This window comes from Cottoperca gobio, chromosome 4, assembly GCF_900634415.1.
Source record: "Cottoperca gobio chromosome 4, fCotGob3.1, whole genome shotgun sequence".
NCBI classification, from domain to species: Eukaryota; Metazoa; Chordata; class Actinopteri; order Perciformes; family Bovichtidae; genus Cottoperca; species Cottoperca gobio.
Genome location: NC_041358.1, coordinates 4,106,481 through 4,130,883, shown reverse-complemented (window position 1 = coordinate 4,130,883; position 24,403 = coordinate 4,106,481). Strand labels below are relative to the sequence as shown.

Here is a 24,403-nt window from a genome sequence, read left to right as displayed (position 1 = left end):
TCAGTCGGAAATATTTACACTACCACATATTTTTCAGGTCAGTATTTCTATGGCGTTTTTTATATCTATTTTTTTTTTTTTTAAGAAAATCACACAGAATCGAGTTCAAAGGCAATTTTCCCCTTATTAGCATTATTATTGTTTGCTTTTAAAAACAATTTATGGTTTGTTGTGTTCCATTCAAAAAGAAATGAATGATACTGCAATGTAAGATTGTGTGACACTGTTTACATGACAGATAGATAGATAGATAGATAGATAGATAGATAGATAGATAGATAGATAGATAGATAGATACTTTATTTACTCTTACTTTTTAGTTGTCTATTTTCAATGTAGCTTTTACACAACAATAACATCATTTTAGAAAAATGCACAATGTTTGATTTAACATCAAAGAGATTTCATGTGAGGAGAGGCTAAGAAAATTACACTTTTGAAATAAAAGCTATGATTTGAGGGAAACCATTCAATTGAATCCCACTGAAATGTTGGAGTGCCATCTCCTTCAATTAATTATGTTAAAAATAGATCTGAGTGGCATTGCTTTCCTGATACCAAGTGAAATAACAATGTATCTCTCTGCGATAAGGACACCACCACCAACTTGTCATTACAATTTCGAGGTTAGGGGCAGCACCTGAAAGCATCAATAGAGGACACGGCACCTTCCTTGTTTGCACTGCGCATGTACCACATGTTCCTGCCCGTCACGATTTGGCTACTCCTACTTCGTTTTGCAAACCGTGTCGTAGTGGGTGGGGAACAGCGTGCAGCGGTGATGTCAACAACATCGGTCAGTGGGTCAGCCCTACCCGTTAATTTATATACTTGAGCTTGTTACCGCTCTGCATACTAACAGACAGTTAGTTATTGGCGGCGATTCATTACTACTGGTCTATTTTTATCACCAGGCATTCAGGGTTTAAGGTTCAAGAACTAACTACTAACGGTAGCCCATGTTAGCTAGCGCTAGCATGCTAACCACGAGAGCAAAATAAGAGTAATGTTATTATGCTTACAGTACTGACGGACAGAGAAAGAGTAAATGCATGTGTAAGCATATGTATGTTTGTGTAAATGTAGCTGAGTGTGTTTGTATTTTGGAATTAATTCAATCTATTTAAAAAATAGAGAAGCTTGTTATTCTTGGTGATGTTATCAGTGGTTTCTTGGTCTCTTGGAAGCTAAGGTAAGCCGGTTTTCTATTATTGAAGCTATTATTGTCGTTTTCCTAATACCGTTACGGTTAAATCACAATTTCCTTGGTCGCATAGTTAGTGAGTTTGTGTCGGGTTGTCGAGGTCATTCCCATTTTAATTGATTTTCTTCAAATGGACAAGCAGCAGCGCCTCTCTGGGTTGCAATGCTGGTGAACGTGAGTCAGTGTGTGTGGGGAAAGATGGTGTTGCAGTCCTGACAGCAGAGCCAATGTCAAGTGAGGTGAAGTTGGCATCGTATGATTAGAAAAATAATGAAAGCATGAAATTGTATCAAATGTTGCATGTTGTATTCCAGCAATATGTAACTGTATCTATTTTTAGACGACCTGTCTCACTTGTCTTTTTTTAGAACGTTCCCATCATGCAACTGGGTTTTTATCCAGTTTTCCTCGTGTGATACCTTCTTATAGTATATCCATGTTTTTGTCATGTATGATCTGTGCCTTATTTTTTTGCTCTTTCTTCAAGCACATTCAGTGCATGCATGTACTTGACTTCTTCTGGAGCTGCTTAACTCATATAAAAGGCTGAGGTCTCCGTCTTGTCTCTCTTGTTTAGAGAACCCGATGAACCATGATCACCACAGAGGCCGCCAGAGAGTTCCAGGCCAAAGAGCGCAAGTACAAAGAGCAGCTGAAGAGATGTTTATCATCTGCCTTATCTGCAGACCTGGACAGGTAGGGTGTGTGACAGTATGCACTGAACTGGGACAAACATTGATCAATAGCAAATGTCAATAACAAAGACCTGTGTCTTAAAGTTTTCCCAATGCTGTCGACGCAATACAGCACTGTCAAATGGAAAAACTCTGATTTTGGGATCTTCTCTGCAACTTCTTTTAAAAGCATGTGAATACTCTCCCATCGTTACACTTAAGTGGCATAAAGAACTTGCTGGTAGATCCAGTTTAATCAGGATCATTGCCGTTATATAAAACATGTTTAACAATAGTTTGACAAATATATCTTAACTCAAAGACCACTTTTAGAAGGGCAATCAACAATTGTACTCTTTGAGTTGAATTAACTTGTCACAAAGAGTAGTACTCGGCTTGTAAAACAGTTATCTGTGGCCCTGCAGGAGCATACCAAAGTTAGAAAATAACCCAGGTGTGGGCTTTCTAAAACTTACCTCATCGTTTAGGAGGCAGGGAGGGAACAACCATTTTGTTGCATTATGGGAATTTTAGGGTCTAGCGTTTTAAAAGCATGAGTGATACAAAAAGTCAGGATATCTCGGCTGCTGCTTTAATGTTGACCTTTCCTTTTTAATCTGTCTCTTCTAAATCCCCCCACTTTATGGAAGTACAATATTGAATTAATCTTTTAACTGCAGCTCAAAGAGGATGGCGTTACTCAGAAATGATTGAAACTTAACCTTTTACTTCTTTTTATTTCTTTAAACCTACTATTATTTATCTAAACCTCGTCAAGCTACTTTTTCCAAGGCCAGGAGTCCTGTAGAAAACTATAGAAGAGTAAAAAATACTCCCACGTTTGACCAACAGCAAGTTCGTGCCTATTTCTTGACAAAGCAAATCAATTCACTAACTGAGGAAAAAGGAGACAAAGCCGTTTAGGAAATGGTGTGCAATAATATACAGCTCTTTGTCACAAAATGCATAATAGAATTTATAAAATGTCACACATTTGTTACATATGATAGTTTTACAATAGCCAAGGGGGGGGGGGGGGGGTTCTCTCAGATAATAAGAATATAAAACTTAGCATAGAGCAAAGTTACAGTAAACTTCACCAATGAGGAACGTGGATCTGTGCAGTTCATTGGGTTTTAGTTGATGGGGGTGTGAGTCTCCTTGTTGCACTAAGTAGTTCATAGATTTGCGTACATTTCATTTCATACATTACATCAGAGGGTTACAGCAATGGACATAGTAGCATCATTAGAACTCATACATACAGCGCTATTGGCCTTTAGCCGTCTTATTTCTGGGTCACCCAGATCAGTCACTGACGAGAGATAATGATGGAGAAGAAGAAATGGACTCTGCTTGTTGTCTGAAGTAGAAAAATAGGCCGTCAGATTGATCTTTGAACTTCATACATTTTAGATGTTGGTTGGTTAAGAAAGCCTTTGTTTATTGTCTATTTTCACTAAAACTGCACAATTAATGTTCAAACTTAAAATCTGATTATTCCAGACTGAATCCAGAAGTTCAGAGTCAGTAGGAACTCAGAGGAATTTCCATGTTTACAAAAACAAAGATATCAAATATTCAAAATTAGTTTTGAAAAAGAAATGGAAATGTGTGATAAACTTAATAGATGTAACAATATATTTAAAAATAAGATGGTTAACAAATATAAAACTGAAGTATGCACACTAAGTGTGTATTAGGGGTTTCACTGAATGGTCTATCAAAACCACTAGTCCATGTGTCTTCAACAGTCTGTGACCCCTAAGGGGTCCTCAGAGTAACTGCTGGGGCGCCACCAAATTATTGTTTGATAATATTTTGAAAGTTTATTTTTTTATAAAAATACACATTACAGTAACATGAATCCAACATATTAGAACATAACAAACAACTCTTTCAATGTACACAAGATTGATGATAGTCTAGCTGTTACATGAATCCACATGAGCTAACCTGTGCTAAATCACGTATTATTTTAATAACGTAGTATTTAATGCACTATAAAAAGTTGTGTTTATACATGGCACTTTAGGCCACCATACGCAATATAATAGGCCCAGTTTAATGTGCAACTCAATTTTATACAAAGGAGTCCCTGCACCGTGCACTTAGCAATGGTTGTAGCACAGCAACACACACACACACACACACACACACACACACACACACACACACACACACACACACACCTGCGTGAATATATCAGCAATTGTTGGTCTAACGGTGAGCGGTTGAAAATCTTTAACAAATGGCCGAACCCCTTTCTCCCACCATTAATTGATTAATCCATTACTACTAAAATGCAGAAGTCGCAAAAGATAATGTGTATATGAATTTTAGTTTGGGACCTTTTGGGTTTCTTTCTTACCCTTTCAGTTACAAAATTGAATGAGAATTGTACAAAAATATTTACTGTAAAAAGGGTTGTGTAATAAGCTATGGCTTCAGCCTACAGCTTTTCAGACGGCATACACATTATTTGGTCTGGCACTGTTTCAAAATGACTTATTGTTTTTATTGTTTTTAAATTTGAGTTGAATTTGTTGAAAACGGCCAAAATAAACTAATTTAAATCTTTTGAGGCTTTTAAATGTACCTAATAATATGAACATTTACCAACTTGGCTACAATGTTTTTTCTTTAATCAGTTAGTAAAGGGGTATTTTGAGGGAATTGCCGCTGATAAAGTGTTGCAATGCATTTCCCCAGGTTGCTGCAGGAGGAGCTGGAGGCTGATGTTTCTCTGTCTGCTGGCTCAGGCTCGCTCCAAGCACACAGAGCCGTATTGTTGGCCAGAGCTCCTCATGTACTTCAGGGACAGATGCACAAAGATCCCACCGCCATCTATCTGTCTGGCTTTGAGCTGTCCGGGTTGAAAGATTTCCTCAGGTAGGCAGTGGGTTCAAATGATTGCTAATTACAGCTTCTATTTGCTGTTTCTTTTTCTGCTTTGGGGATTTAGGCAACTTCTATTTGCCCCTGAATACCACTCAATAGTTTCACATGAAAACATAATTATACTAGGGGATGTTAATAAGAGACATCATTTATCCTTCTCTCTTATTGCTACAGTTTCCCAGACTCTCTGACAGAGGGCGCCAAGCGCAGCATCTTTAATCTGCAGGACTCGCTGGTGTTTGTATGTTTGTTTCAAAGAGCATCGCAAATTCTGCAGCTATTCAATAATAAATTGCACGTCACAATTTTGAGTCAGTGTTGAGACACACAAATCCCAAAGTGTTTGAGTGTTTATAATCTTCATCAAGTTTCTAGTGTAGCAGTTTTCATCCAGGCTTTGCAGTGTCTTTGATCCGCTGATTGTGTCTGTGTCTCATTAGCAGTTTATAATTAGCACTAGAAGAGTCACACTACCGTCTCAACGTTTGTTTCAAACTCCTTTTCCACATGGCAACTGCAATATTGCTGAGTTCAGGTATCCAGGTAAGATAGACATTGTTTGGCATGCACAGGTATTAAACATGAATTAGTTTACTTGGTTAGTTTTGATAAATTGATTAGTCAATCACCGGAAAGTTTATTTGGATAATAAGTTAAAACTTTTCAGGCAGAAATGCTTTGCTGGTACAGTGATTATTTCTGAATATCTTTGGGTTTTGGACTGTTTGTCGTGCAAAACAAACAATCTGAATTCACTTATTCGTTGATTAGTTAGATTAGATAAAGATACCAGTTAACCTCAACCTCATTTTACAGAAGGGCAATTGGTAAAGGAAACATGAAATAACCCAACATAGTAACGCAGACTCCGCAGCACTGCGTCATTGAACAAGAATAATCATCATGATGTCACCCCTTACTTAAAAGTATGACCAACATCAACATCGAACCAAGTTGTCCAGCGGCAACAACATTATCAAAGATCAACATAAACTTGTATGACCACCATAACATTACAATCAAAATATGTCAACTCAACCATCCAGCGGCAACATCGTGGACATCATCCTACATGTAGTCCTGGATATTCCTGAAGTGCAAACTACGTCCTTTCCCATGAGATTAGGAGGGTAATGGCTATAGGATCCACACATGTTTGAATCTGTTTGTCGTGACGGAGGGGAGTCTGACGCGTGTGCCAGAGCGTAGGGATCGATACTCTTGATGAAGAGAGTGGGTGCTGCCATTTTGTTGCTTGTCGTCACTATTTTAGCCCGTGCATTCTTGGATTTGATATTTCCATGGTCATCAGAGACCTGTCAACATGAAACCTGTCGAGTTACGTAAGGCAGAAAAGTGGTTTTGAACCTGTCGTACTAACTTTTTCAGTGGTGCATTCAAAAGTGAGATTGTTATAGATGATTGAACCGTGGTATTTATAGCTGAGAGCAGATTCCACAAAATAGCAAAACAACACTCCTTTTCAATTCATTGGTTTGATGTATGTAAACATGGTTTTCTTCAAACCCTTGTAGAGGGAGAGAGGGACAGACTTGAACCGGGAGTGCTGTGGTTTCATGGTCGGAGCCTTAACCCCTAGTTAACTCACTCACTTGCTTAACACACTTGGCAGAACAAGCCAGGATGCTGCAGTATATCACAGAAGCACTCAGGGCAAATGTACTGCAACAGTAACAGTGTAACAGGCTGTAAGTGACTATAAGGCTGCCAGTCACTTTATAAAATGTTCTCCGGGAAAAAACAGAAAGTCCTGCGCAGTTTAGGTTTACGGCTTTCCTTCTGTGTCACTGAAGTCACATTACATTAAATGAGACTGTCATTTAAATAAGTGTGTAAGGCCTAGTGTTCATTAACCTTTAGAGTTTCCCCCCTGCAGGCGAGTGTACACAGCAGACCAGAGCATGCGCTCGCCTGAAATAATCCCAGACGTGGAGGGTTTAGTGCCAGATAGTGCTCCGCCTGTTCCTGACCCGGTAGACCTTCATAGTTCCACTGACTCAGGTAAACAGATGAACACGCTTTTCCATGGAGGGTTTATTCTAGGTTATGTGGCCAATCAGTTGCCCCCTCTCTCCCCCTTCTTCACATCATGTTATTTCTGACATAATCTATTTAAGAGCTAATCTCATTTGGATCCCTGTTGTCGTTACTGCTGATTAGAGCATGGCCATGCCACGGATACTTTTTAAAGGTTTTTTATTTTATTATTTGCACTATTTTTAGTCAAGTGGTTTAATGATGGCTACCTCTGCTTTTTCACACGCACACAAAAAGAAATGTTGTGTGTCTCTCTCAACATTTCTCCTCGTCACTCTCTCCCTCCCTCCCGCTCTTCCTCATTATCCCTCTTTACTCCAGACGCTGTTCTTCAGCCAGCCTCTGGCCTCGGAGCTGACTTGCTGGATCTGTACCAGAGGGGAGAGCAGTGTGACATCACCATCCAAGTAGCAGAGCAGGTGTTCGCCTGCCACAGGTACAGCTATTCTTACTCGTACATCTGTACATCTGTACATCATACATACAATACAAAAGCACATTCTGTCTTTCTTGTTTTCATCATAGGTGGCATGCACAGTGAGAGCATGATCACCTCAGGACACTGCAGAGGTCGCACTGCTGTTCTGCTGTTGACTCGTGTCAGTGTGAAGCAGCGCTGGGTGGTCATTTAGTGATGCAGAGGTAGTAGTAGCAGTTGGTAACCATGGAGACAGGTTTCTCCCAGCTCATGCTCAGGGGAGCAGCCAGTCAGAGAGAGCTTGTCAGAGGAAGCTGGGCTAATTTCTGGTTGCTCTGCAGCACTGATCTATGTAACAGCACAGTGTTAGGTGAACGCCTATACGTCTACTTTACCTTTCATTTATTTAGGTCTCTTCAGATACAATATCCCTTTTACAAGAGAGACATGGCAGCAATACATGCGCAATTAGTACAAAGTGTGCCAAGACAATATCCCCCACACCATTAAACCACCACCAGCACGAAACGTTGATACAAGACGATATGGATCCATGCCTTCGTGTTGTTTACACCAAATTCCGACCCACAATCTGAATGTTGCAGCTGATCCAGAAACTCATCCGAACATGCAACGTTTTTCAATCTTCTACAGTCCAGTTTTGGATAGCCGGAGCCAATTGTAGCCTCAGTTTCCTGTTGTCAGCTGACAGGAGTGACACCCACTGTGGCCTTCTGCTGCTGTAGGCCACCTGCTTCAAGGTTTGACGTGTTGTGCAGAGATGCTCTTCTGTATACTTAGTTTGAAGCATGTGCTTGTTTGAGTTACTGTTGCCTTTCTCTCAGCTCAAACCAATCTGGCCATTCTCCTCTGACCTCTGCCAGCAAAAAGGCTTTTCCGCCCAGAAAACTGCCGCTCACGGGATATTTTCTCTTTCCGGACTATTATCTGTAAACCCTAGAGATGGTTGTTCATGAACATCCCAGTAGATCAGCAGTTTCTTACCTGAACAAACTTACAGCAACTTTACAGCAACTGATGCATTTCACCTGTTCTTGAGAAGGTGCATGCTTGAGAGATTTGTCACTGGCATAGTAATCAATGCTCATACAATGCTATACAGTATAACACCGCATGTTCTGCTCTGTTTGTGCGCAGATACCATTAAAAAATGTTATTGTTATGTTATTTGGAAACACTACTACTACTCCAATACCCCACTTTCAAAACATGCTTTGTGGAGAACGTAACTGTTTGAAATAGATAAGCTCTCTTCTTTATGCCTCTTGGGTCTAATGTTATTACTTATTATGCTACATACCGGCCACTTCATTAGGTACACTTGTTTAACTGCTCACTAACACACATTTCTAATCAGCCAATCATGTGGCAGCAACTCAATTTAGGCATGTAAACATGGTCGAGACGATCTGCTGAAGTTGAAACCGAGCATCAGAATGAGGAAGAAAGGTGATTTAAAGTGAATTTGACAGAGTTCCATGGTTGGACTATTATCAGCTGGCAAGTATTTCTGTCAGCAGGACACCGTGCGTTGGATTGTCCGATCTTTGCCGATTTCGAGTTTTGCTAATTCCAATTTTCTTTCTTTCTAAGAACTGAACTTGTAAGTAGGGGTGTCACTTCATTTCGATGTTAAATGAAAAAACTGTCAAAATGAGCGCCAGATTTTCGAGATCAAAATCGGGATCAACGATTCTCCCATTAATTACAGTATATCTCACTTTATCTTTTGCACGCTTTAGGTCTTCTTCACTCAAGTCGAATTGTGTTTGGCTGTGATGCTGTTGTCTGTGCTGCTGTGTGCACAACGTAAACCAACTAGTGTGTAGATTTGACTGAGAAAAAAAAAAAAGACTAAACAGCTGCATCACTACACAAAGTAAACTACAGTGTCATGTTTAACTCACCCAGAGCAAATAGTGAGTCATCGATTTCTTTTAACAACATGGCACAGAGGAATACTTTGGATGCACACAGTGCATGTTAGAGGGATCAATTCATTGTTGTTTTGGGTCTTTTCATGAGATTTATAATATCAACAGCCTTTTATTGGAGCTAATTAAGCACTATAAACAGGATATATCTGTGATGGTACAATATTGAGAGGCCAGAGAGAATAAAAACACCGTCTCCAGACAATATTTATTTGTCCTCAGGCTTGTCACTTAAAACCCACTTAAGTACACGCAGGCCCGCCAGATGACATGTGAAATATTAAAGTGGTGGGTGGATCTGACATGCAACTGCCTGCTTTACTGGGTTTCTAGGGCAGTCCTGTGTGCGCGGTCTCAGTACTTCAGAGCCATGCTGAGCGGGAGCTGGATGGAGAGCTCCAGACAGTGCATCACTCTGCAAGGGTAAGACTCAGCATCATCTTGCAGCAGGTCACACAGATCAATAATACACCTCCACTCCTGCTCTAACAATTCTACATTTCATTCCTGACCAACACAGCTGAATTACTGCATATGCTGCATTAATTATTGTCTTGCAACAGAGGTGGCTCTGTACAGTACGGGGCTTCACTCACAATGCCATGTTTTAACTCTACATACCCAATCACCCACTGCCAGTGGAATCTGAAATGGCTCGCCAAGATATCTACCAAGCAAGGTTTGCAACTTTTTCCTCACGTGAGGCACATAAATGTCTTCTCATCCGCTGCCTGCTGAAGAGCCCCCACCCCCACCACCACCCGAAGTCTGGTTTCAGAGCGGAGAAAGGCAAATGAAGCCCATTTTTCCCTCCAGGGAGAGAGGTGTCACTCGCCTCAGCATCACTGATCTGAGGGTAATGGGGAAGACGTGGCTGTCAGAATGGAGAGCTGCAGCGTTGACGTGCGGGGGGGAAACCTGTGACGTGGGCCTCAGGCTGCAGTCACGTGGATTGGGTGCTGCATGATATATGGATTTTGTTTACAGCATTCCTAGTTGTGTTTGCAGTATAGACGTAATTCTACACTGTGTGCCTGGATTCATGAAGATAGTATTAGACTGGGATTGGGGACAGTTCTGTATGTTAAAGGGATAGTTGGGATTGTTTGAAGTTGGGGCTGTATGAATCCAAACCATCCCTTTTAATTTGAGAAACATGGCTTGTGAACAGATTATTTTCTTAACTGTTCCAGTTTAGGACCAGACGAGATGGAGATCCTGCTCCAGTTCATGTATGGGGCAATTGTGGATCTGCCACCTGGAACCAGTGCCAGGTACTGTATGTGAACAGACTGTCCACAATTAGAATGCAGGCCCAGAAAACAAGCTGAATTTGGTGTCTCCTGTCCCACAGTCAGGTGGTGTTGGCGGCAGACATGTTGGGTTTAGAGGGTCTGAAAGATGTGGTGGAGATGGTTCTGACCCGAGACTACTGCCGCTTCTTCCCCAAGGTCAGCTATACATACGGAAAACAAATATGCAAATATGAGAGCTGAAAAGAAGGATTTCTATATGTACATGTTTATGTATGCCAGGTAGGTTTAAGTGAAATTGAAACGCATCTTTCACAATAAGACTTTCTTCACATCAAAGAAGTGTAAAATAGGCATTTCTCAAAACCTCAGACAAGGAATTTAAACGTTGCAGAGAGAAGCCATGATTGGGCTTTAATATCTGTCAGTGCTGCTGTTGGTGTTTTCAAACGCACAACTGCACACATGATTTGAAGGAGGGGACGTTCAGTGCTGCCATGATCAGTAGAAAGTGTTATAGATGTGTTTCAGTTACCGCCACCTCTCTGAAGACGCTAATAAGTTCACTGTAACTGCGTTGGGCTGTAACTGCTGATCCTTGTGAATCAGACTGTTTTTGCAATCAGGCTCATTTGCATAGAAAGGATATAAATTTGCACCCAATTTATGCATATTACCTAATTTAATTGAAATAAGTTTGAATTGCACACGAGTACCGAGATGCTATTTGTTGAGCAGCGCCGTGCTTTTAGAATTACACAGTTTCTTTTTGTCTTATTTGTGCATACATAGGGTTAATCACTTTTGTTAATTCCCCCCTCAGTGTAGTGATCCCTTGTAGTCCAAAACAACAGTGATCTAGCAGCTTGTAGAGTATCACAGCTGAAAACACCAAGAACAAATCCCAATGTAATTCCTTTGGCTTTACACTTGTTGATATAGTATGGTGCCTGCCCATCCTACGTTTTCATTCCTGCTTTACCATGTGCTGGATACTTCACTCCAGAGCCCTCCGAGCTTCACAAATTAATGTATGAGTAAACATTTCTTCTTTTCCCTTTCTGTTTTTGCAGCCGATTGACGGGGTTCAGAGAACAGTTCTGGAGTGTCTGTCCCTCACGCACGCCTTAGGCCTCCACAACCTCCACATGCTGTGTAAGGGGTGAGTGTTGGTTGATGCTTTTCTATAAACGTGGTACATCATACATGTCAATTAATGGTCCTAAAATATTAACAGATGTTAAACTTGACATTTAAAGTTGTTTGCAACACAATCCAGCCTTGCCACTGCAACTTATATCAGCATCTTGTTGCTAGGTAACCAGCATGTGGGTTCATTCTTCTGTGTTATTAAGTAGACGTAGGTTTAATGGGATTCAATGCACCTGTAAAATATTTGCAATCTTTTAAATCTTAAACAAAGAAAAATGTACAGAAGACACTTTTATTCACAACTCTTGATAGAAGTTTGTTGTTTAACCTTAAAAAAAAGTAGAATTTTAAATTAAGATCATTCTTCAGGGTCAAGGCGTTTCTAACATCTTCGTAGACACTAGTACACTGAAGTGAGAAGCTGGCTTGTGACACACGGTTTGTCATCTCTTTATATTTCAGTATGCTGCACGGCTTTTATCCATTTCCTTTATTTTCATTTGTGTGCACACAAACTCAGAATATTTCACTTTGAGTTCTCCTGTTGCGGATTCTTCTGCACGCTAATTAGCTATTCTCTTGCTCTACTGCAGCGGGCAAGGAGTGTGTGAATGTAGGTCGGGGGGATAGGATGGTTTGAACGTGGCTGTGAGCTGGTTCGTGTGTGTGGCCTTGCCATGTTGTCTCTGATGAGTCACGTGATTATGTCTTTGAATCTAGCTGCGCTGCGCTGTGCAGCAGTGCGTTACTGACCTTCTCATCCTCACTCACTCTGTTGTTCCCTCGAGCAAAGCTCTGTCGACCGCTGCTTTGAGCCTCAGAGCCTGAGACTTCTCAGGATTGCACTGCAGAAAACGTAGAATAGGCCTCCACCAGTTTGTCAGACTGAATATTTTTGTAAGTCTGACCTGCCGATGGGGCTGCAAGATTATTTTAGATAGATTAATGAATAGATTTCTGGATGAATTGACTCATTTGGTCTATAAATTGTTAGAAAATAGTGAACGATGTCCATCCCTGTTCCCTAAAGCAAAGTAATCTCCAGACACACGATGTGTATTTTCAGGTGGGTTGCTGAACATTTTGTGAAGACCTGGTGTGAGAGAAACTTTTCCCTCTTGTCCCCTGAGCTCCACATGGCCTGTCTAACAGCTGTAACTGACACCATGGTGAGTTCCTCCCTCTTCAGCCGTACTGTATTCATGTAATTGCACAAATATCATCAACCCATTCTCCAGTGATTTTCAACAGGAAGGAAATTCAAACATAATCTAATCAAAGATGACCTTTATTAAATTCTCAGTTATTAAAGACGGACTCATTTTGGAATATGATGTGGATGTAGACAGATGGCGGGGGATCCAGCCTTCTAATTGATAATTGAATCTTGAGTCTGTCTTTCATCACTATCTAAGAGGTGGAGCGCATTCTGTGAGTAAATCAAGACAGATGTACTATTGTTCACTCTTGGCGAGTGTTGAGACACAGAACTGGCCAAGAACCAACCACACAATTCTGGGCCTCCCTCCACTGATCAATAGGTCCTGGGCAGGAGTAAAAGACTGCTTTTATAGAGGACTGTGTTCATTCCACTTTATCTTGTGTTTTCACCTACAGTGTAGAGAGTTTCTTTAGCTGATAGATGTTTCCATTCAGACTGTGCAGAACGCAGTAACCATGCTCTGTGGCACTGAGCAGCTGATTGGCAGTCTCCCAGAAGTCAAGTGGGCCCAGCAGGTGAGGGGTCTTGCCACGGAGCTGCAGGAGAGCAGCCTGCATGTCATTGTCCAGCATCTCCCCGAAGTCATCCTCACTCAGGCCTTCCAGGACCTTCGCAGGGTAAGGTGATGTAGCCAATGCTAATGCACTCTGCTTTACTGTAATGACCTCGACACACATTCAGCTCAGGTTTCTATGGTTTTCTCAGAGGGAAGAGTTTACCCGCGAGCCCACGTTGTTGAAGAAGCTGTGTTCAGCCATCAGAGAAGGTGCGACTGTGGACAACTGCTGTGATCTGTTCGCTGCTGTGTACTACCTATGTGGAGATGACGTGGAAGAGGACTCCCTCCTCAGACAGGGAGGGCAAAAACAAGAGGAGGTGAAATGAAGCAGATTCTTTGTATTTTAAAAACACACATCCTGAAACCGCTGGGCTGTGCTCACACCTAATCTGTTGTAATTCAACAAAATCAATCAAGAAATCGATGTCCACTTACAATCTTCTGCGTGAGCTTTCAACCACTAGAGAAGGGAAGTAAATAAAAAATAATAATTGGACCAGTATTAAATGAGAGCGCTGCAGATGTAATCCTTACGGGCAACAGCTCCATCAATGTACGTCAACTAAAAGTGTTTGTTTTTGCCACTGACAGGCTCAGAGTGTCGAAATAAATAAAAACAAGCACTTTGAATAGACGTACAATGACTTTGAGGTCTCTCTCAATACTGGACCAATTTCACAAATTGTTGTCCCCATTAGTCATTTAGACACAAAAACATGGGAACACAGGAGCGGGTGAAAAATACTAAAGTTACCTTTAAAAAAAGAAACTATGCTTTTTCTTCTTTCTTTCTTTCTTTCTTTCTTTTTTTCTTTGTCTGGGCCAAATGCACAAAAACAGCTTTAGTTTTTGTTCAATATTGGTAAAGAGAATTTTAAATTGTATCTGTCACACGGTTAAGAGACTAACACAATGAGGGAGCAGGCAGGTTAAGCTTGTGAGATGATTTCCAGGGGACAGGGACCTGGCCGCACAAGTTAAAGTGCATAACCCCTGTAAATACCGTACAGTATGGCAGAATGGATTAGACTAAGGGAGACTGTGACGTGTGCCAGCAGCCTTCACTAATCTGGCTGTGTATCTGCTGGTGAGGGGTGTGCCGTCAGTGCAGCGGAAGAGGTGGAGATAGCTCCTCCCTAACCTTCCAGCCCTGTTTTTATAATCAGGCGTGGAAACAGGAGAATGGGCATCAGCCGCTGACATCACTGATTTCGCTCAAGGGAGCTAAAGTGGATTCTGCAACAGAGACAGAGGGGGAGGGAGGGACAGAGAAAGGGGAGGAGGGAGGGGTATTTGTTGCCATGGTAAAAGGTTCTTCAAGCAGCTGCTGATTCGCTTGTGCTGTAGCGCACCCCTCTCCATTCTTCTCTCTCTCCTCTGTGTTACCGCCAGCCGTTCAGGCAAGAGATTTGTACGCTGCACGGTCGCCTGTGGACCTTCCTGCTTCAGACCTTTTACGCGGTACGCCACACGCAGGGATGGGAGACCCTTTCTTCCAAACACAGAGAGAGGATACTGGCAGGTAAGAGAGGAAATCCTTGCTATGAGCTCTCTTTTTCCTAGTCACACACGGGATATTCATGTGTGGGTTTTTTTCTCTCCAATCCAGCCTAGTGCTGTGCTGAAGCAGTGGCTCTGCATCATTAGACATGAACCAAAGACTTTGGTGCATGGGCTGATTTAATACCTAATGGCTTCTTTCTACACAGCTGCCTGGCCACTGCCAACCCATTTAGTGTCCATTTCTGCTTTATGTGAGCTACCTTTTTAAGTGTCTTGGGCAGATAAGTGTACGCTAACATGGTAAATGCACCAGAAGCGCCATGCTTGTTTTCAATGGGTGGGAGTGAAAGGCTGGATTCCTGTCTTTGTGGGTCTTATTGGAAGCTTCCACAAATACAAATAACATGCAGTTTCCTTACTGTTGAGCTAGTGTGTTGTAATGCACTGCATGAATAATTTATTTGGCTGGTATCAGCGTGTGCCTATTACTGGTACATTTCTTGACAGTGAAATCTGATTCCTGATTCTCACTTGCAAACATAACAAATGTATTTTTGTGACTAGAGTAAATTTGCTTTTTATTAAATACAATATATCATTAGGTTCTTTAATTGTTATTGTTTTACATTTAGAAAGGACCCCTGCTTTGCTTGGAATAGCCTGGCTGATCAATCCATTGGTGTAATGTTTGTTTCCTAATGGTCAAAGAGTAAACACAATAATGCAAATTTGTGAATGAAAAGATTGGCTCCTCCAGCTCACATAAAGAAGGACATAAGCAGTGTCTTGAGGGAAAATGGTGCAGTCCTTTTCGTCTGTGATATTCTCGGATTGGAATATTCTGTTTTGCAGGCAAAATACTAAGTGTCTAATTGATGATCATCGCTCTTCCTTTTATCCTGTTTCGACAGATGCTATTGATAAAGGGGACAATCGGAGACTTGGTAAAAAGCCTGTATTCACTAGCTCACAGGTAATATGATCATCCAACCATCTGTTCCTTTATTTCAAGTGTTGTTTTAGAAACAAAAAGTTTTATTTGTAAATCAGATCTCTGAGGCTGTTTTATCTCAGAGATATCCTTGTACATTTGTGTAATCCCTGACAGTGATTACAGTGTGTGTGTGGCCATCAGATGCCATATGTCATAAATGCCCCACCCTCACAGCAAAGACATACAGTATAAAATGAGCAGCTGGGCCTCTGTTAACAGATGTAGATCTAAAATAAGCCTGGCTGAGGTCCAGAGAGGAATTTCCAAAATGTTAGGCATGAGTGGTTAAGAGCAGTGGAGCTCCTACAGATCTCTCGGGAAGTGCTTTGATGCTGTCAAAACAAGAACTTTGGCTGTCTTTCTGCTTTTTGTGCTGATTCTCTGAACCTGCAAGACACAATTCACAGATGATTGTTCCACTGACACTGAAAGGCAAGAGTTAGTTTAGATCATTTGCAAAAGTTAAAATGACACACAAAGTAGAAAGAAAGAGGCACCATTTCTTCCCATTAACTATTGATTAAAGAAATCTGAGAGTAAGAAATCAACTGTTAGACAAGTCAATAAAACCCCACCGGATACACAGACTGTGTTTGTCTGATAAACACAGACTACAGAGATCTCAATAGACTGTGATGTTCAGGTGATGTGAGTCAGCATTTTATTTTAGTCATATGCTCCAGTAGCTTGTGGTAATCTGCACTAATGTTATTCAATGTCATATGACCACGCTCTTGTTATTTGCTGATTAATCCTGTTTAACATGACTAATGTGTTGTTGTTTTTTATTCTGCAGTCAAGGGCTGTAAAATGCCCTTCATCTTCACCTGAGAGTCCTCCTGTGCACAGGACGCAGAGGGTGTCCGCAAACGCAAGTTCTTCCTCCCGTAGTGCTGCGTCAGCCATGAAGTCTGATGGACTGGGGACAGCTAGCAAACCAGCAGATGATCCCACATCCAAGGCAAATAATGTGAAGAAGCCAGGGGACCGGAGTGTACCAGCAAAAGCAAAGACGGCATCAGCTGGCACGCCAGTCGTTAATGGCACAGGAGCTGCAGGGGCCAGGCGGGATGTAGCCAATGGCCCCAGAAGCTCTCATAGGGCGAGAGAGCAAGAAAAGAAGATAAACCCAGGTGCACGGCCTAAAACATCTCCCCCTAGCTGCACATCTACAAGCCAGCCAGGTGTAACGAAAGCTCAGAAGAGCTCGACAGGAAAGTCTGACAGCACTGTTGGCACCACACAAGCTCAGCTGAGCGCTTCAACCACATCAGGCAGCGCCTCGCCAGAGAACGGCGCCAGCAGCCCTCGCAACGACACCCACTCCATCCCAGGTTTAGTCTCTTTATTGAATTCTTTACATTTGATCATTGTGACTGACACCATTTACGATGTAGGACATCGCTGTAGCCGAGCTGAGGTGTCGGCAAATTAGCTAAATGTGAATACGGAAAGACTTATTAGTGTGATGAATGTTGTGTTACTGCCAAGAGGGATTTTTGGAAAACAAGGGCAGTGCCATGTATGAATGTTGATTTATCAGGAAACAAAGCACATGCGGCTGTCCTTGGCAGTCTGCTGGTCAGTGTACACACTCTCAGCAGAACAGCAGAGGTCAAAGCTCTAAGCAGCTGTCACACAGAGGGGGGTGTGACTGATCACTTTGAGCTTTTGTGGAAAGGATGGATTTAGGGAGGTGGGGTATTACCCACTGATCTCAGTGTTCGCTGCTTAAGTTTGTCCCTGTACCCCAGCCTGAAAGTGACTTGCTAAACGTCTGTGATGTGAGCTCACACGCTAATATCACTTTACCCTACTATGTATGCCTGCTACCCTGAAGAATATTTGGTTTATTCTTGAGTAAATCGAGGTTTCTTATGTATCAAATTTAGTCTTGTTTGATTCATCTCAAAACTATCTGCCCTCACAAACCTTTATCTACAAAGATTGTGTATTTGGTTCCTTTTCTGTGTTTTAGGTGCAAAGCCCAAACACCAAGCTAAGGCGGGGATGAAACCCACACTGACAAAACCTCCTCAGAAATCAGATATAACGAAGATCAGCAGGTGAGCGCTACCTCTAGCTTTATGTTGCTTATCTGTGTGCTTTCTCATCGATTCTTGTGTATTTGGTGAAATGCTATGTGTAACGTTAATAAGTGATGTCCTTGTCAACTTCCCCTTGGATGTTCCTGTTGGGGTGGATCCACCCTTAAATGCCATTCTACTGTTTCAAGGCTGTTGAAAAATGTAACTCAAGAGAAGTTTTAGAATGTCTCTATAAGATTTAAGGAGCAAGCCAACAAGTACCATGGGGCTGTGTTAAAATGTCAACCAAAATGACCAAATTGTGGCCTATAAGAACTCATAGGATGGATACAGGGCCTTTAACTTGACTCGCAACTTGCAAAATTCAGAAGATATATCACAAGGACAAAAACTTATGAGTAATCCAAAAAGAGATCTTGAGAATCTAAATCCTGAAGTTTGGCTGATACATTTCTGTTATCCTGTCAGGAGGTTAAAAGCAGCTGTGTATCAATTTCTGACAAGCCTCTTATCTGTCCTTCAAAGATGTTAAAAATATCCCCATTACAGTCTGCATCATCCAAACTGGGAAAACATCAATATTTAACAGTCTCCCTGGAAAGCAACCATGTAAGTTAGCCAATACATACAGTAGCTGATAGCCAGTAACAGTTAATCTATAGTATCCACATTTATATTTTCTGGATTTGTGAGCTGAAGTTAGCTGTATTAACTCAAAGGGAAGATGCTCTGGAAAAGCAGTTAACTTTGGATTCCCCTCTAACCTCAATTTAGGTATTGAGAATAATCATTTGTACATGATCATGTATTCTCTAAACCCTACCTGTAATATTACTCTCGTAAAAACTGTCCTGGGTGAAACCCTCTGAGATGTCAGATAATGTGCTCCCTGTTCTCTTGTTCCGCCGGCCATTAGATTTAGTTAAAAACAAAGGTAGAACATCCTTCACAAGGACACAAGTAACTACTTGAAATTCTTTGCTTTGATATTCAGCTCATGTCTCAGAGGCTTGTCCTTGACAACATGGGAGAGAAAAGCTTTGCTGCCCCCCACTGGTGCTAAATACTAATTCATGGTTTACTTTCCCTGCGACTCTTCTCAGAAATGTCTTTTATTGATGATGTGAGCCATAGGTATTTATTAATAATTAACTTTGATTTTTTTATATGTGTGATCAACCAATCGCAGTCCTACCAATAAGTCAAGTGTGAGAGAAAGTGGCAAAGTCAAGACTGGTGCGGCAGAAAAAGCTTCTACCGGAGGGACCACAGCAAGAGCAGACACCAAGGGAAGAGGAACACCAGAGCACCATGGTGAGATGTTCAAAGTCTGCTTGATTCAAATGTCTATCAATATACTGTAGCAATGTATTAATGTTCTATTCTGTCTTTGGGTCAGTCTCTAAGCATGGATCCAAAAAGCCAGCTTCCCCCAGGAAAGAAGAAGGTAAGGATGGGTTGAAATCCTCAGCCGCAGACAAAGCAGCCAGTGAAGCTCACAAAAAGAAGATCACGAAACCCGTTTCGGCGACTGGAGCCTCAGCTAGATCCAGTGCTAAACCACCAAAAGCCTCTTCGGCCACCTCCAAGCAATCTCCAGTAGCGGCTGCCAAGTCTGGACCAAAGCCTAAAACTACTACTGAATTATCTATGGAGAAAGCTTCTCCGAAATCTGGCGGAACTTCAAAAACCTCAGCTGCCGCCAAGAAATCAGGATCTAAAGGAAAAGAGACAGTGAATGGTAAAAATTCAGACTGTAAAACTGAGCTTGCTTCAGCTGAAAACACTGGTGATGTTGCAGTGCATAAAGATAGTATGGAGGCAGCGCTCTCCGACCAGCCTGCAGCACAGCCAACCAGCCAGGACGGAGGGGATCCACTTCGCCTTCAACTACAATCTGAGCAGCTTCTGCAGAACACTGAGATACCGTCAGACGACCCTAACAGTGCACAAGCAGCTAACAAAACCCCTTATGTCAAATCTGCTAAGGCGGACACTTGCAAACAGACTGAAGGGAGTAAAGTGAAACCGTCTCCAAGCGGCGTCATCCCTGCTCACATCAGCAGAGGGCAAGTCCAAAAGATAAGCTCCCCAAATTCTCCGAGAGACACCGAACGTCCCGTAGACACGCCCTGCAGCATGGGAAGCGCTGACGCTCCCTTAGAGGACTCTTGGAGCGCCGTCCACCATCAGGTCAGCCCCGAGTCTGAGACCTGCAGCACACACACCACTTCCTCTGACGACATCAAGCCCCGCTCAGAGGACTACGACGCAGGGGGCTCGCAAGACGACGACTGCTCCAACGACAGAGGCGTTTCCAAGTGCGGCACCATGCGCTGTCATGACTTCTTAGGTCGCAGCAGCAGTGACACGAGCACCCCGGAGGAGTTAAAGATGTACGAAGGCGGGGCAGGGCTGAGAGTTGAGGTGCGGCTGCGTGGGCGAGAAGCGGAGACCACCAGCGAGGAGGAGGGAGTAAGACCACGTCCTCGTTCCTGGTTACACAGAGACGAGCTCCATGTAGAGGAGGAGCACTCAGAGATTGAGGCCACTGTGAATGTAAAAAGCGTCCCTGACCACCAGCTCTTCTCCTCTGAGGAGGAAGACGAAGACGAAGAGGCAACAGAAGATGAGAGGTCTGAGGTTGAGGTGATTCCAGGTCAAGCTCCACTGCCGCCAACTGAACTCTCGCCAAACTTTCAGGGGATCGTCAACCTAGCTTTCGATGATGACGGCGTGGACCCCGAGAACGACCAGACGGACTACCAGTCGACTGCTAACTTTCGTCGCTCAGTGTTGCTCTCCGTTGACGAGTGTGAGGAGTTGGGCTCAGAAGAGGGCGGCGTCCAAACTCCGCCTCAACAGCCCAATGACGCTGCGACTCCCTGTGATGTTTTTGAGTCTGACTCAACAGCTCCTCAGACCAATTGTGCCCCTTCCAGCGAGCAACAGGACCACCTGCCGTGCCATGTTGAAAGTGCAGGAATGACGCACAAAAAACACGACGAGGAACTGGATGAAAAGTCTTCTGTATTCCTTACAGAGATCCAGGAGACTAACGGAGTGATGCCCGGAGGCCCTCTCCTGGATGCTGACACGAGAGACCTCCCTCCCCAGGAGCGCCCATGCCACCTGGATCTCCGGCACACTGAACAATACAACAGAGGGCTGCGCAAAAATCACACCAACCCCTCAGAAAGCAAGAAAGCTGATTTACATCTAAACTTAAATGAGCCTCAGCTGACAGGGGACTCTCCTGTACATGCTGCACAATCTCCAGCAGGTAATGTATGATCTACGGACCCTTCCTAGACCCCAAATCCAAAGTCATCTTTTATCCCCAAGGTATAGTTTATCCCTGCAAGATTCATCCTCCTCTGCTCTGATTCCTAGATCTTACCCAACATGTACCTATCCCTCTTTCAGAAAAGGATATAGTGTAGTAACTAATTATAAATACTAGTTCAAATTCAAATGAAATCAGTGGTCATCATATTTCCATAGCTTTCATTTCAACCCATTGCTTGTGTAGCTGTTGTAAATTTGAATTTGCAACATTAATATCCTTTTAAAGATGGAGATTGGTCTCATCTTAACAAATAAACTGTACATTTGAAACAACTACCTTTAGTCGGATTCCTTTAGGCCTTGGTAACTCAGTTTACACAAAAAGGGGAAAGCAGTGTACATTTCACAAAGACTGATCATAGAAATTGTTTTTGTCAAAAAGAATCTGCCTTGTGACAAGGCCAATGCACTTTTATGTACATACAATTAAGATTTTCGATTATTTTTGTCATTTTTCTTATGCAGTGGAACAGTCTTTGGCCTTTTTAAAGCCAAAGATAATTTGACATAGTTGAAGGTGCTTGAAATATGATTTTAACATCAATATGTCATTGCCAAATTAATTGTTGTTTGTTGGTATTATTACTATTACAGGGACCATCGTTGAGATAATTGTATTTCTTGCCACTGATAATGATTTTGATAAAGCTTGTGTTTCCTAAAAATTGGCTACATTTCCCATAAAGCGCAACAAAGCAAAAGAAAACACTTGTACCAACATCTTCAGAGTTGTAAAGGATAAGTGTGTTTGGCTTTTCATTCACTAAACCCTTGCGAAAGACAAACTTCTAGTTCCATAAGCTCTTCTTCATTTGTCTTTTGGCTTCTCAGTGATGGTGTTTTTGTTTACTTTAAGTATACAAGCATCGGACAATAAAAACTCAAAGATTAGTTGATGTTAAAATGCTATATGTAGCACCTTTTTTAAAAATGTGTGTTCAGCTAAATTACAAGCAAGTAAGGATTTTGTTTTTCTTCTGTTGACCTGATCTCAAGGTAAAATACAACATGATGGTTCAAAATAGAGGACACTAAACTGCCACTGCTTCTCAGAAAAATGTGTTATACTGGGGAAGTTTTCCCTTGCATCTCCCTGCTGTATATTTTTATTTCTGTTTGAGAATGTACCTGAGTTTTGTATTTGTATTTATTTATTTATTTTGCACCGCACACATGCATGATAATATTAAAATTAATTTGTCATTCCCCTCCATCAATCATTTTTGTGTATGTTTTTTTCCCCATTATCCATTACCTTTTGTCACACCCAGTACACTTTAGTCTAGATAGACATCCACTTTTAAAGAAGACTGTTTTGTTGTCTATAAGCTTCTGTTCAGTAGGTTTGTGTCGTGTCAGTAGCCTCCTCTGTAACCTATGTGATGTCTCTAGAGCAGCTGTCACGGTCCTGCCATGTCTCTCTTTTTTCACTATCATATTCAGAAAAAGAAATCCTGCTGCACCATTACTGAGGGTCTATCCCGAGGCAAACATGGCAATTATTTTGTGTTCAACATAAAACCGTGATAAGTCATCTTTTGCCTTTTTGAAATTGTTAAAAAATAGAAAACACAAAGAATGTCAAAAGGAACTTGGAGGTGTGCCATATTTTGTGCTACTAAGTAAAGCACTGTTGCTTGCATTTTAGGTTTTTGTGACAAGTCTGTTAATTTGGTCTGCCCTTTCAAAGACCTGCACGTAAATCTCAAAACATATCACTGTTACCTACAGATACATGCAACGTTCACTGGTGCTGGCAATGCATGGCTTACTTTGTTTGAACAGGTGGATAAAGAGATGCATTCAGATTAGTGTTCCTCTGTGCATTACCTTTAAGGCAACTGTATACCCTTGACATCCATATTTTGAAGTGATTTGGTGAATTTCCTACTAATGCATTTAAAAGTGGTAAAGTTGTTGCCATTTAACCCACCATAGTGTGACCATCAATGTCACTGCTTTCATACTGTGCGGTCCTCACCTAACTTCACTATGGACCATCTTTTAAAGGACACAGTTGCATTAAGGGTAAACATTCAGTAATTTCTGTTTTATTGTAGTAGGCAGTGACTAGTCTCTGAAATTAAAAAGAAGAACTGTGGAGGAGTGAATCAGTTTATCATTTTGCAGTATTGTCAATTGTTTTTAGGGGACAATGGTTGTGACAGATTGGATCAAACCTGCAAACATGACCGCCGACCATCCAAAGCCCTCTCTCCCATTTACGAGATGGATGTGGGAGAAGCCTTCGAGCACTGCTCGGACAAGGACAGGAATGTTAAACTAAAGGCAGAGGAAGAAAAGCAAAGAGGGGACGATGACAAAAGCAATGAGTTTGCAGAGCGGGACTGGAGCATGCTCAGGCAGCTCCTCTCGGATCACGAGTCCAACCTGGGCGTCATAAACCCTGTGCCTGAGGAGCTCAACCTGGCCCAGTACCTTATCAAGCAGACACTGTCCCTGTCACGTGACTGCCTGGACTCGCAGGGCTTCCTGTCCCCAGAGAAGGAGACCTTCAAACGCTGGGCGGAGCTCATCTCGCCCATAGAGGACTCCTCCACCAGCATCACAGTAACAAGCTTCTCCCCAGAAGACGCTGCATCTCCACAGGGGGAGTGGACCATTGTGGAACTGGAAACGCATCACTGACTGCACACACAGAGGAGGGCCTGCCGGACAGTTGACACCTTCTCTGTGAACTTTGAACGTCTTCACATCAACTTTGTCTTAATTTATTATTATTTACAATCATATGCTGTCCCTCTCTTTTTTGTCTTTTTTTCTGGACTCTGCAGAAATGTTGCATTCCCCATAATGCCCTCGGTGGACTGTTTCTTGACACAAATGGGCTGTTATGCATGCTGATATTTTTTGTATGTCTGACTGTTTTATTGATGTTGCTTCGAAGCTCTAGAAAATAATAGAGTAAGGAAAAAAATAATTTATTTCTCATGGCAGTCTTCTGATAATATGGTTGACTGGAATTTCTTAAAGAAAAAATAGTATTGGCCTGCTGGCTTGCATTTAGTGTCAAATTGAAAATAAAGTTTTGTGTTTATTGAAAAAAATAAAGTGTTCCTCACTGTCAAGTGAGAGGAATGTATTTTGGGGGGG

General features: G+C 42.1%; 1 protein-coding gene across 5 annotated transcripts; it reads left to right on the top strand.

The window, feature by feature from the left end:
- The first annotated feature begins 741 nt into the window (after positions 1–741).
- On the top strand, positions 742–24,378 carry btbd8 (BTB domain containing 8). Of its 5 annotated transcripts, XM_029429137.1 has the most exons (20): positions 825–1,192; positions 1,347–1,443; positions 1,782–1,900; positions 4,591–4,770; positions 6,677–6,801; positions 7,159–7,273; positions 9,544–9,633; positions 10,404–10,484; positions 10,565–10,661; positions 11,537–11,625; positions 12,682–12,784; positions 13,272–13,454; positions 13,543–13,713; positions 14,744–14,918; positions 15,811–15,872; positions 16,690–17,227; positions 17,872–17,959; positions 19,131–19,255; positions 19,341–21,224; positions 23,439–24,378. In XM_029429137.1, exons 3-20 carry the CDS (start codon positions 1,797–1,799, stop codon positions 23,936–23,938), a joined length of 4,710 nt encoding a protein of 1,569 aa, XP_029284997.1. In that variant the 5' UTR covers positions 825–1,192; positions 1,347–1,443; positions 1,782–1,796; the 3' UTR covers positions 23,939–24,378. The 5 variants fall into 5 exon arrangements, 4 of the variants coding, with proteins under 4 accessions (XP_029284999.1, XP_029284995.1, XP_029284997.1 ...); XR_003832105.1 differs by lacking the exons at positions 825–1,192; positions 1,347–1,443 and adding an exon at positions 742–796 and having other exon boundaries at positions 19,341–21,286; positions 23,439–23,575; XM_029429139.1 differs by lacking the exons at positions 825–1,192; positions 1,347–1,443 and adding an exon at positions 742–796 and having other exon boundaries at positions 14,789–14,918.
- The last annotated feature ends 25 nt before the right edge of the window (positions 24,379–24,403 follow it).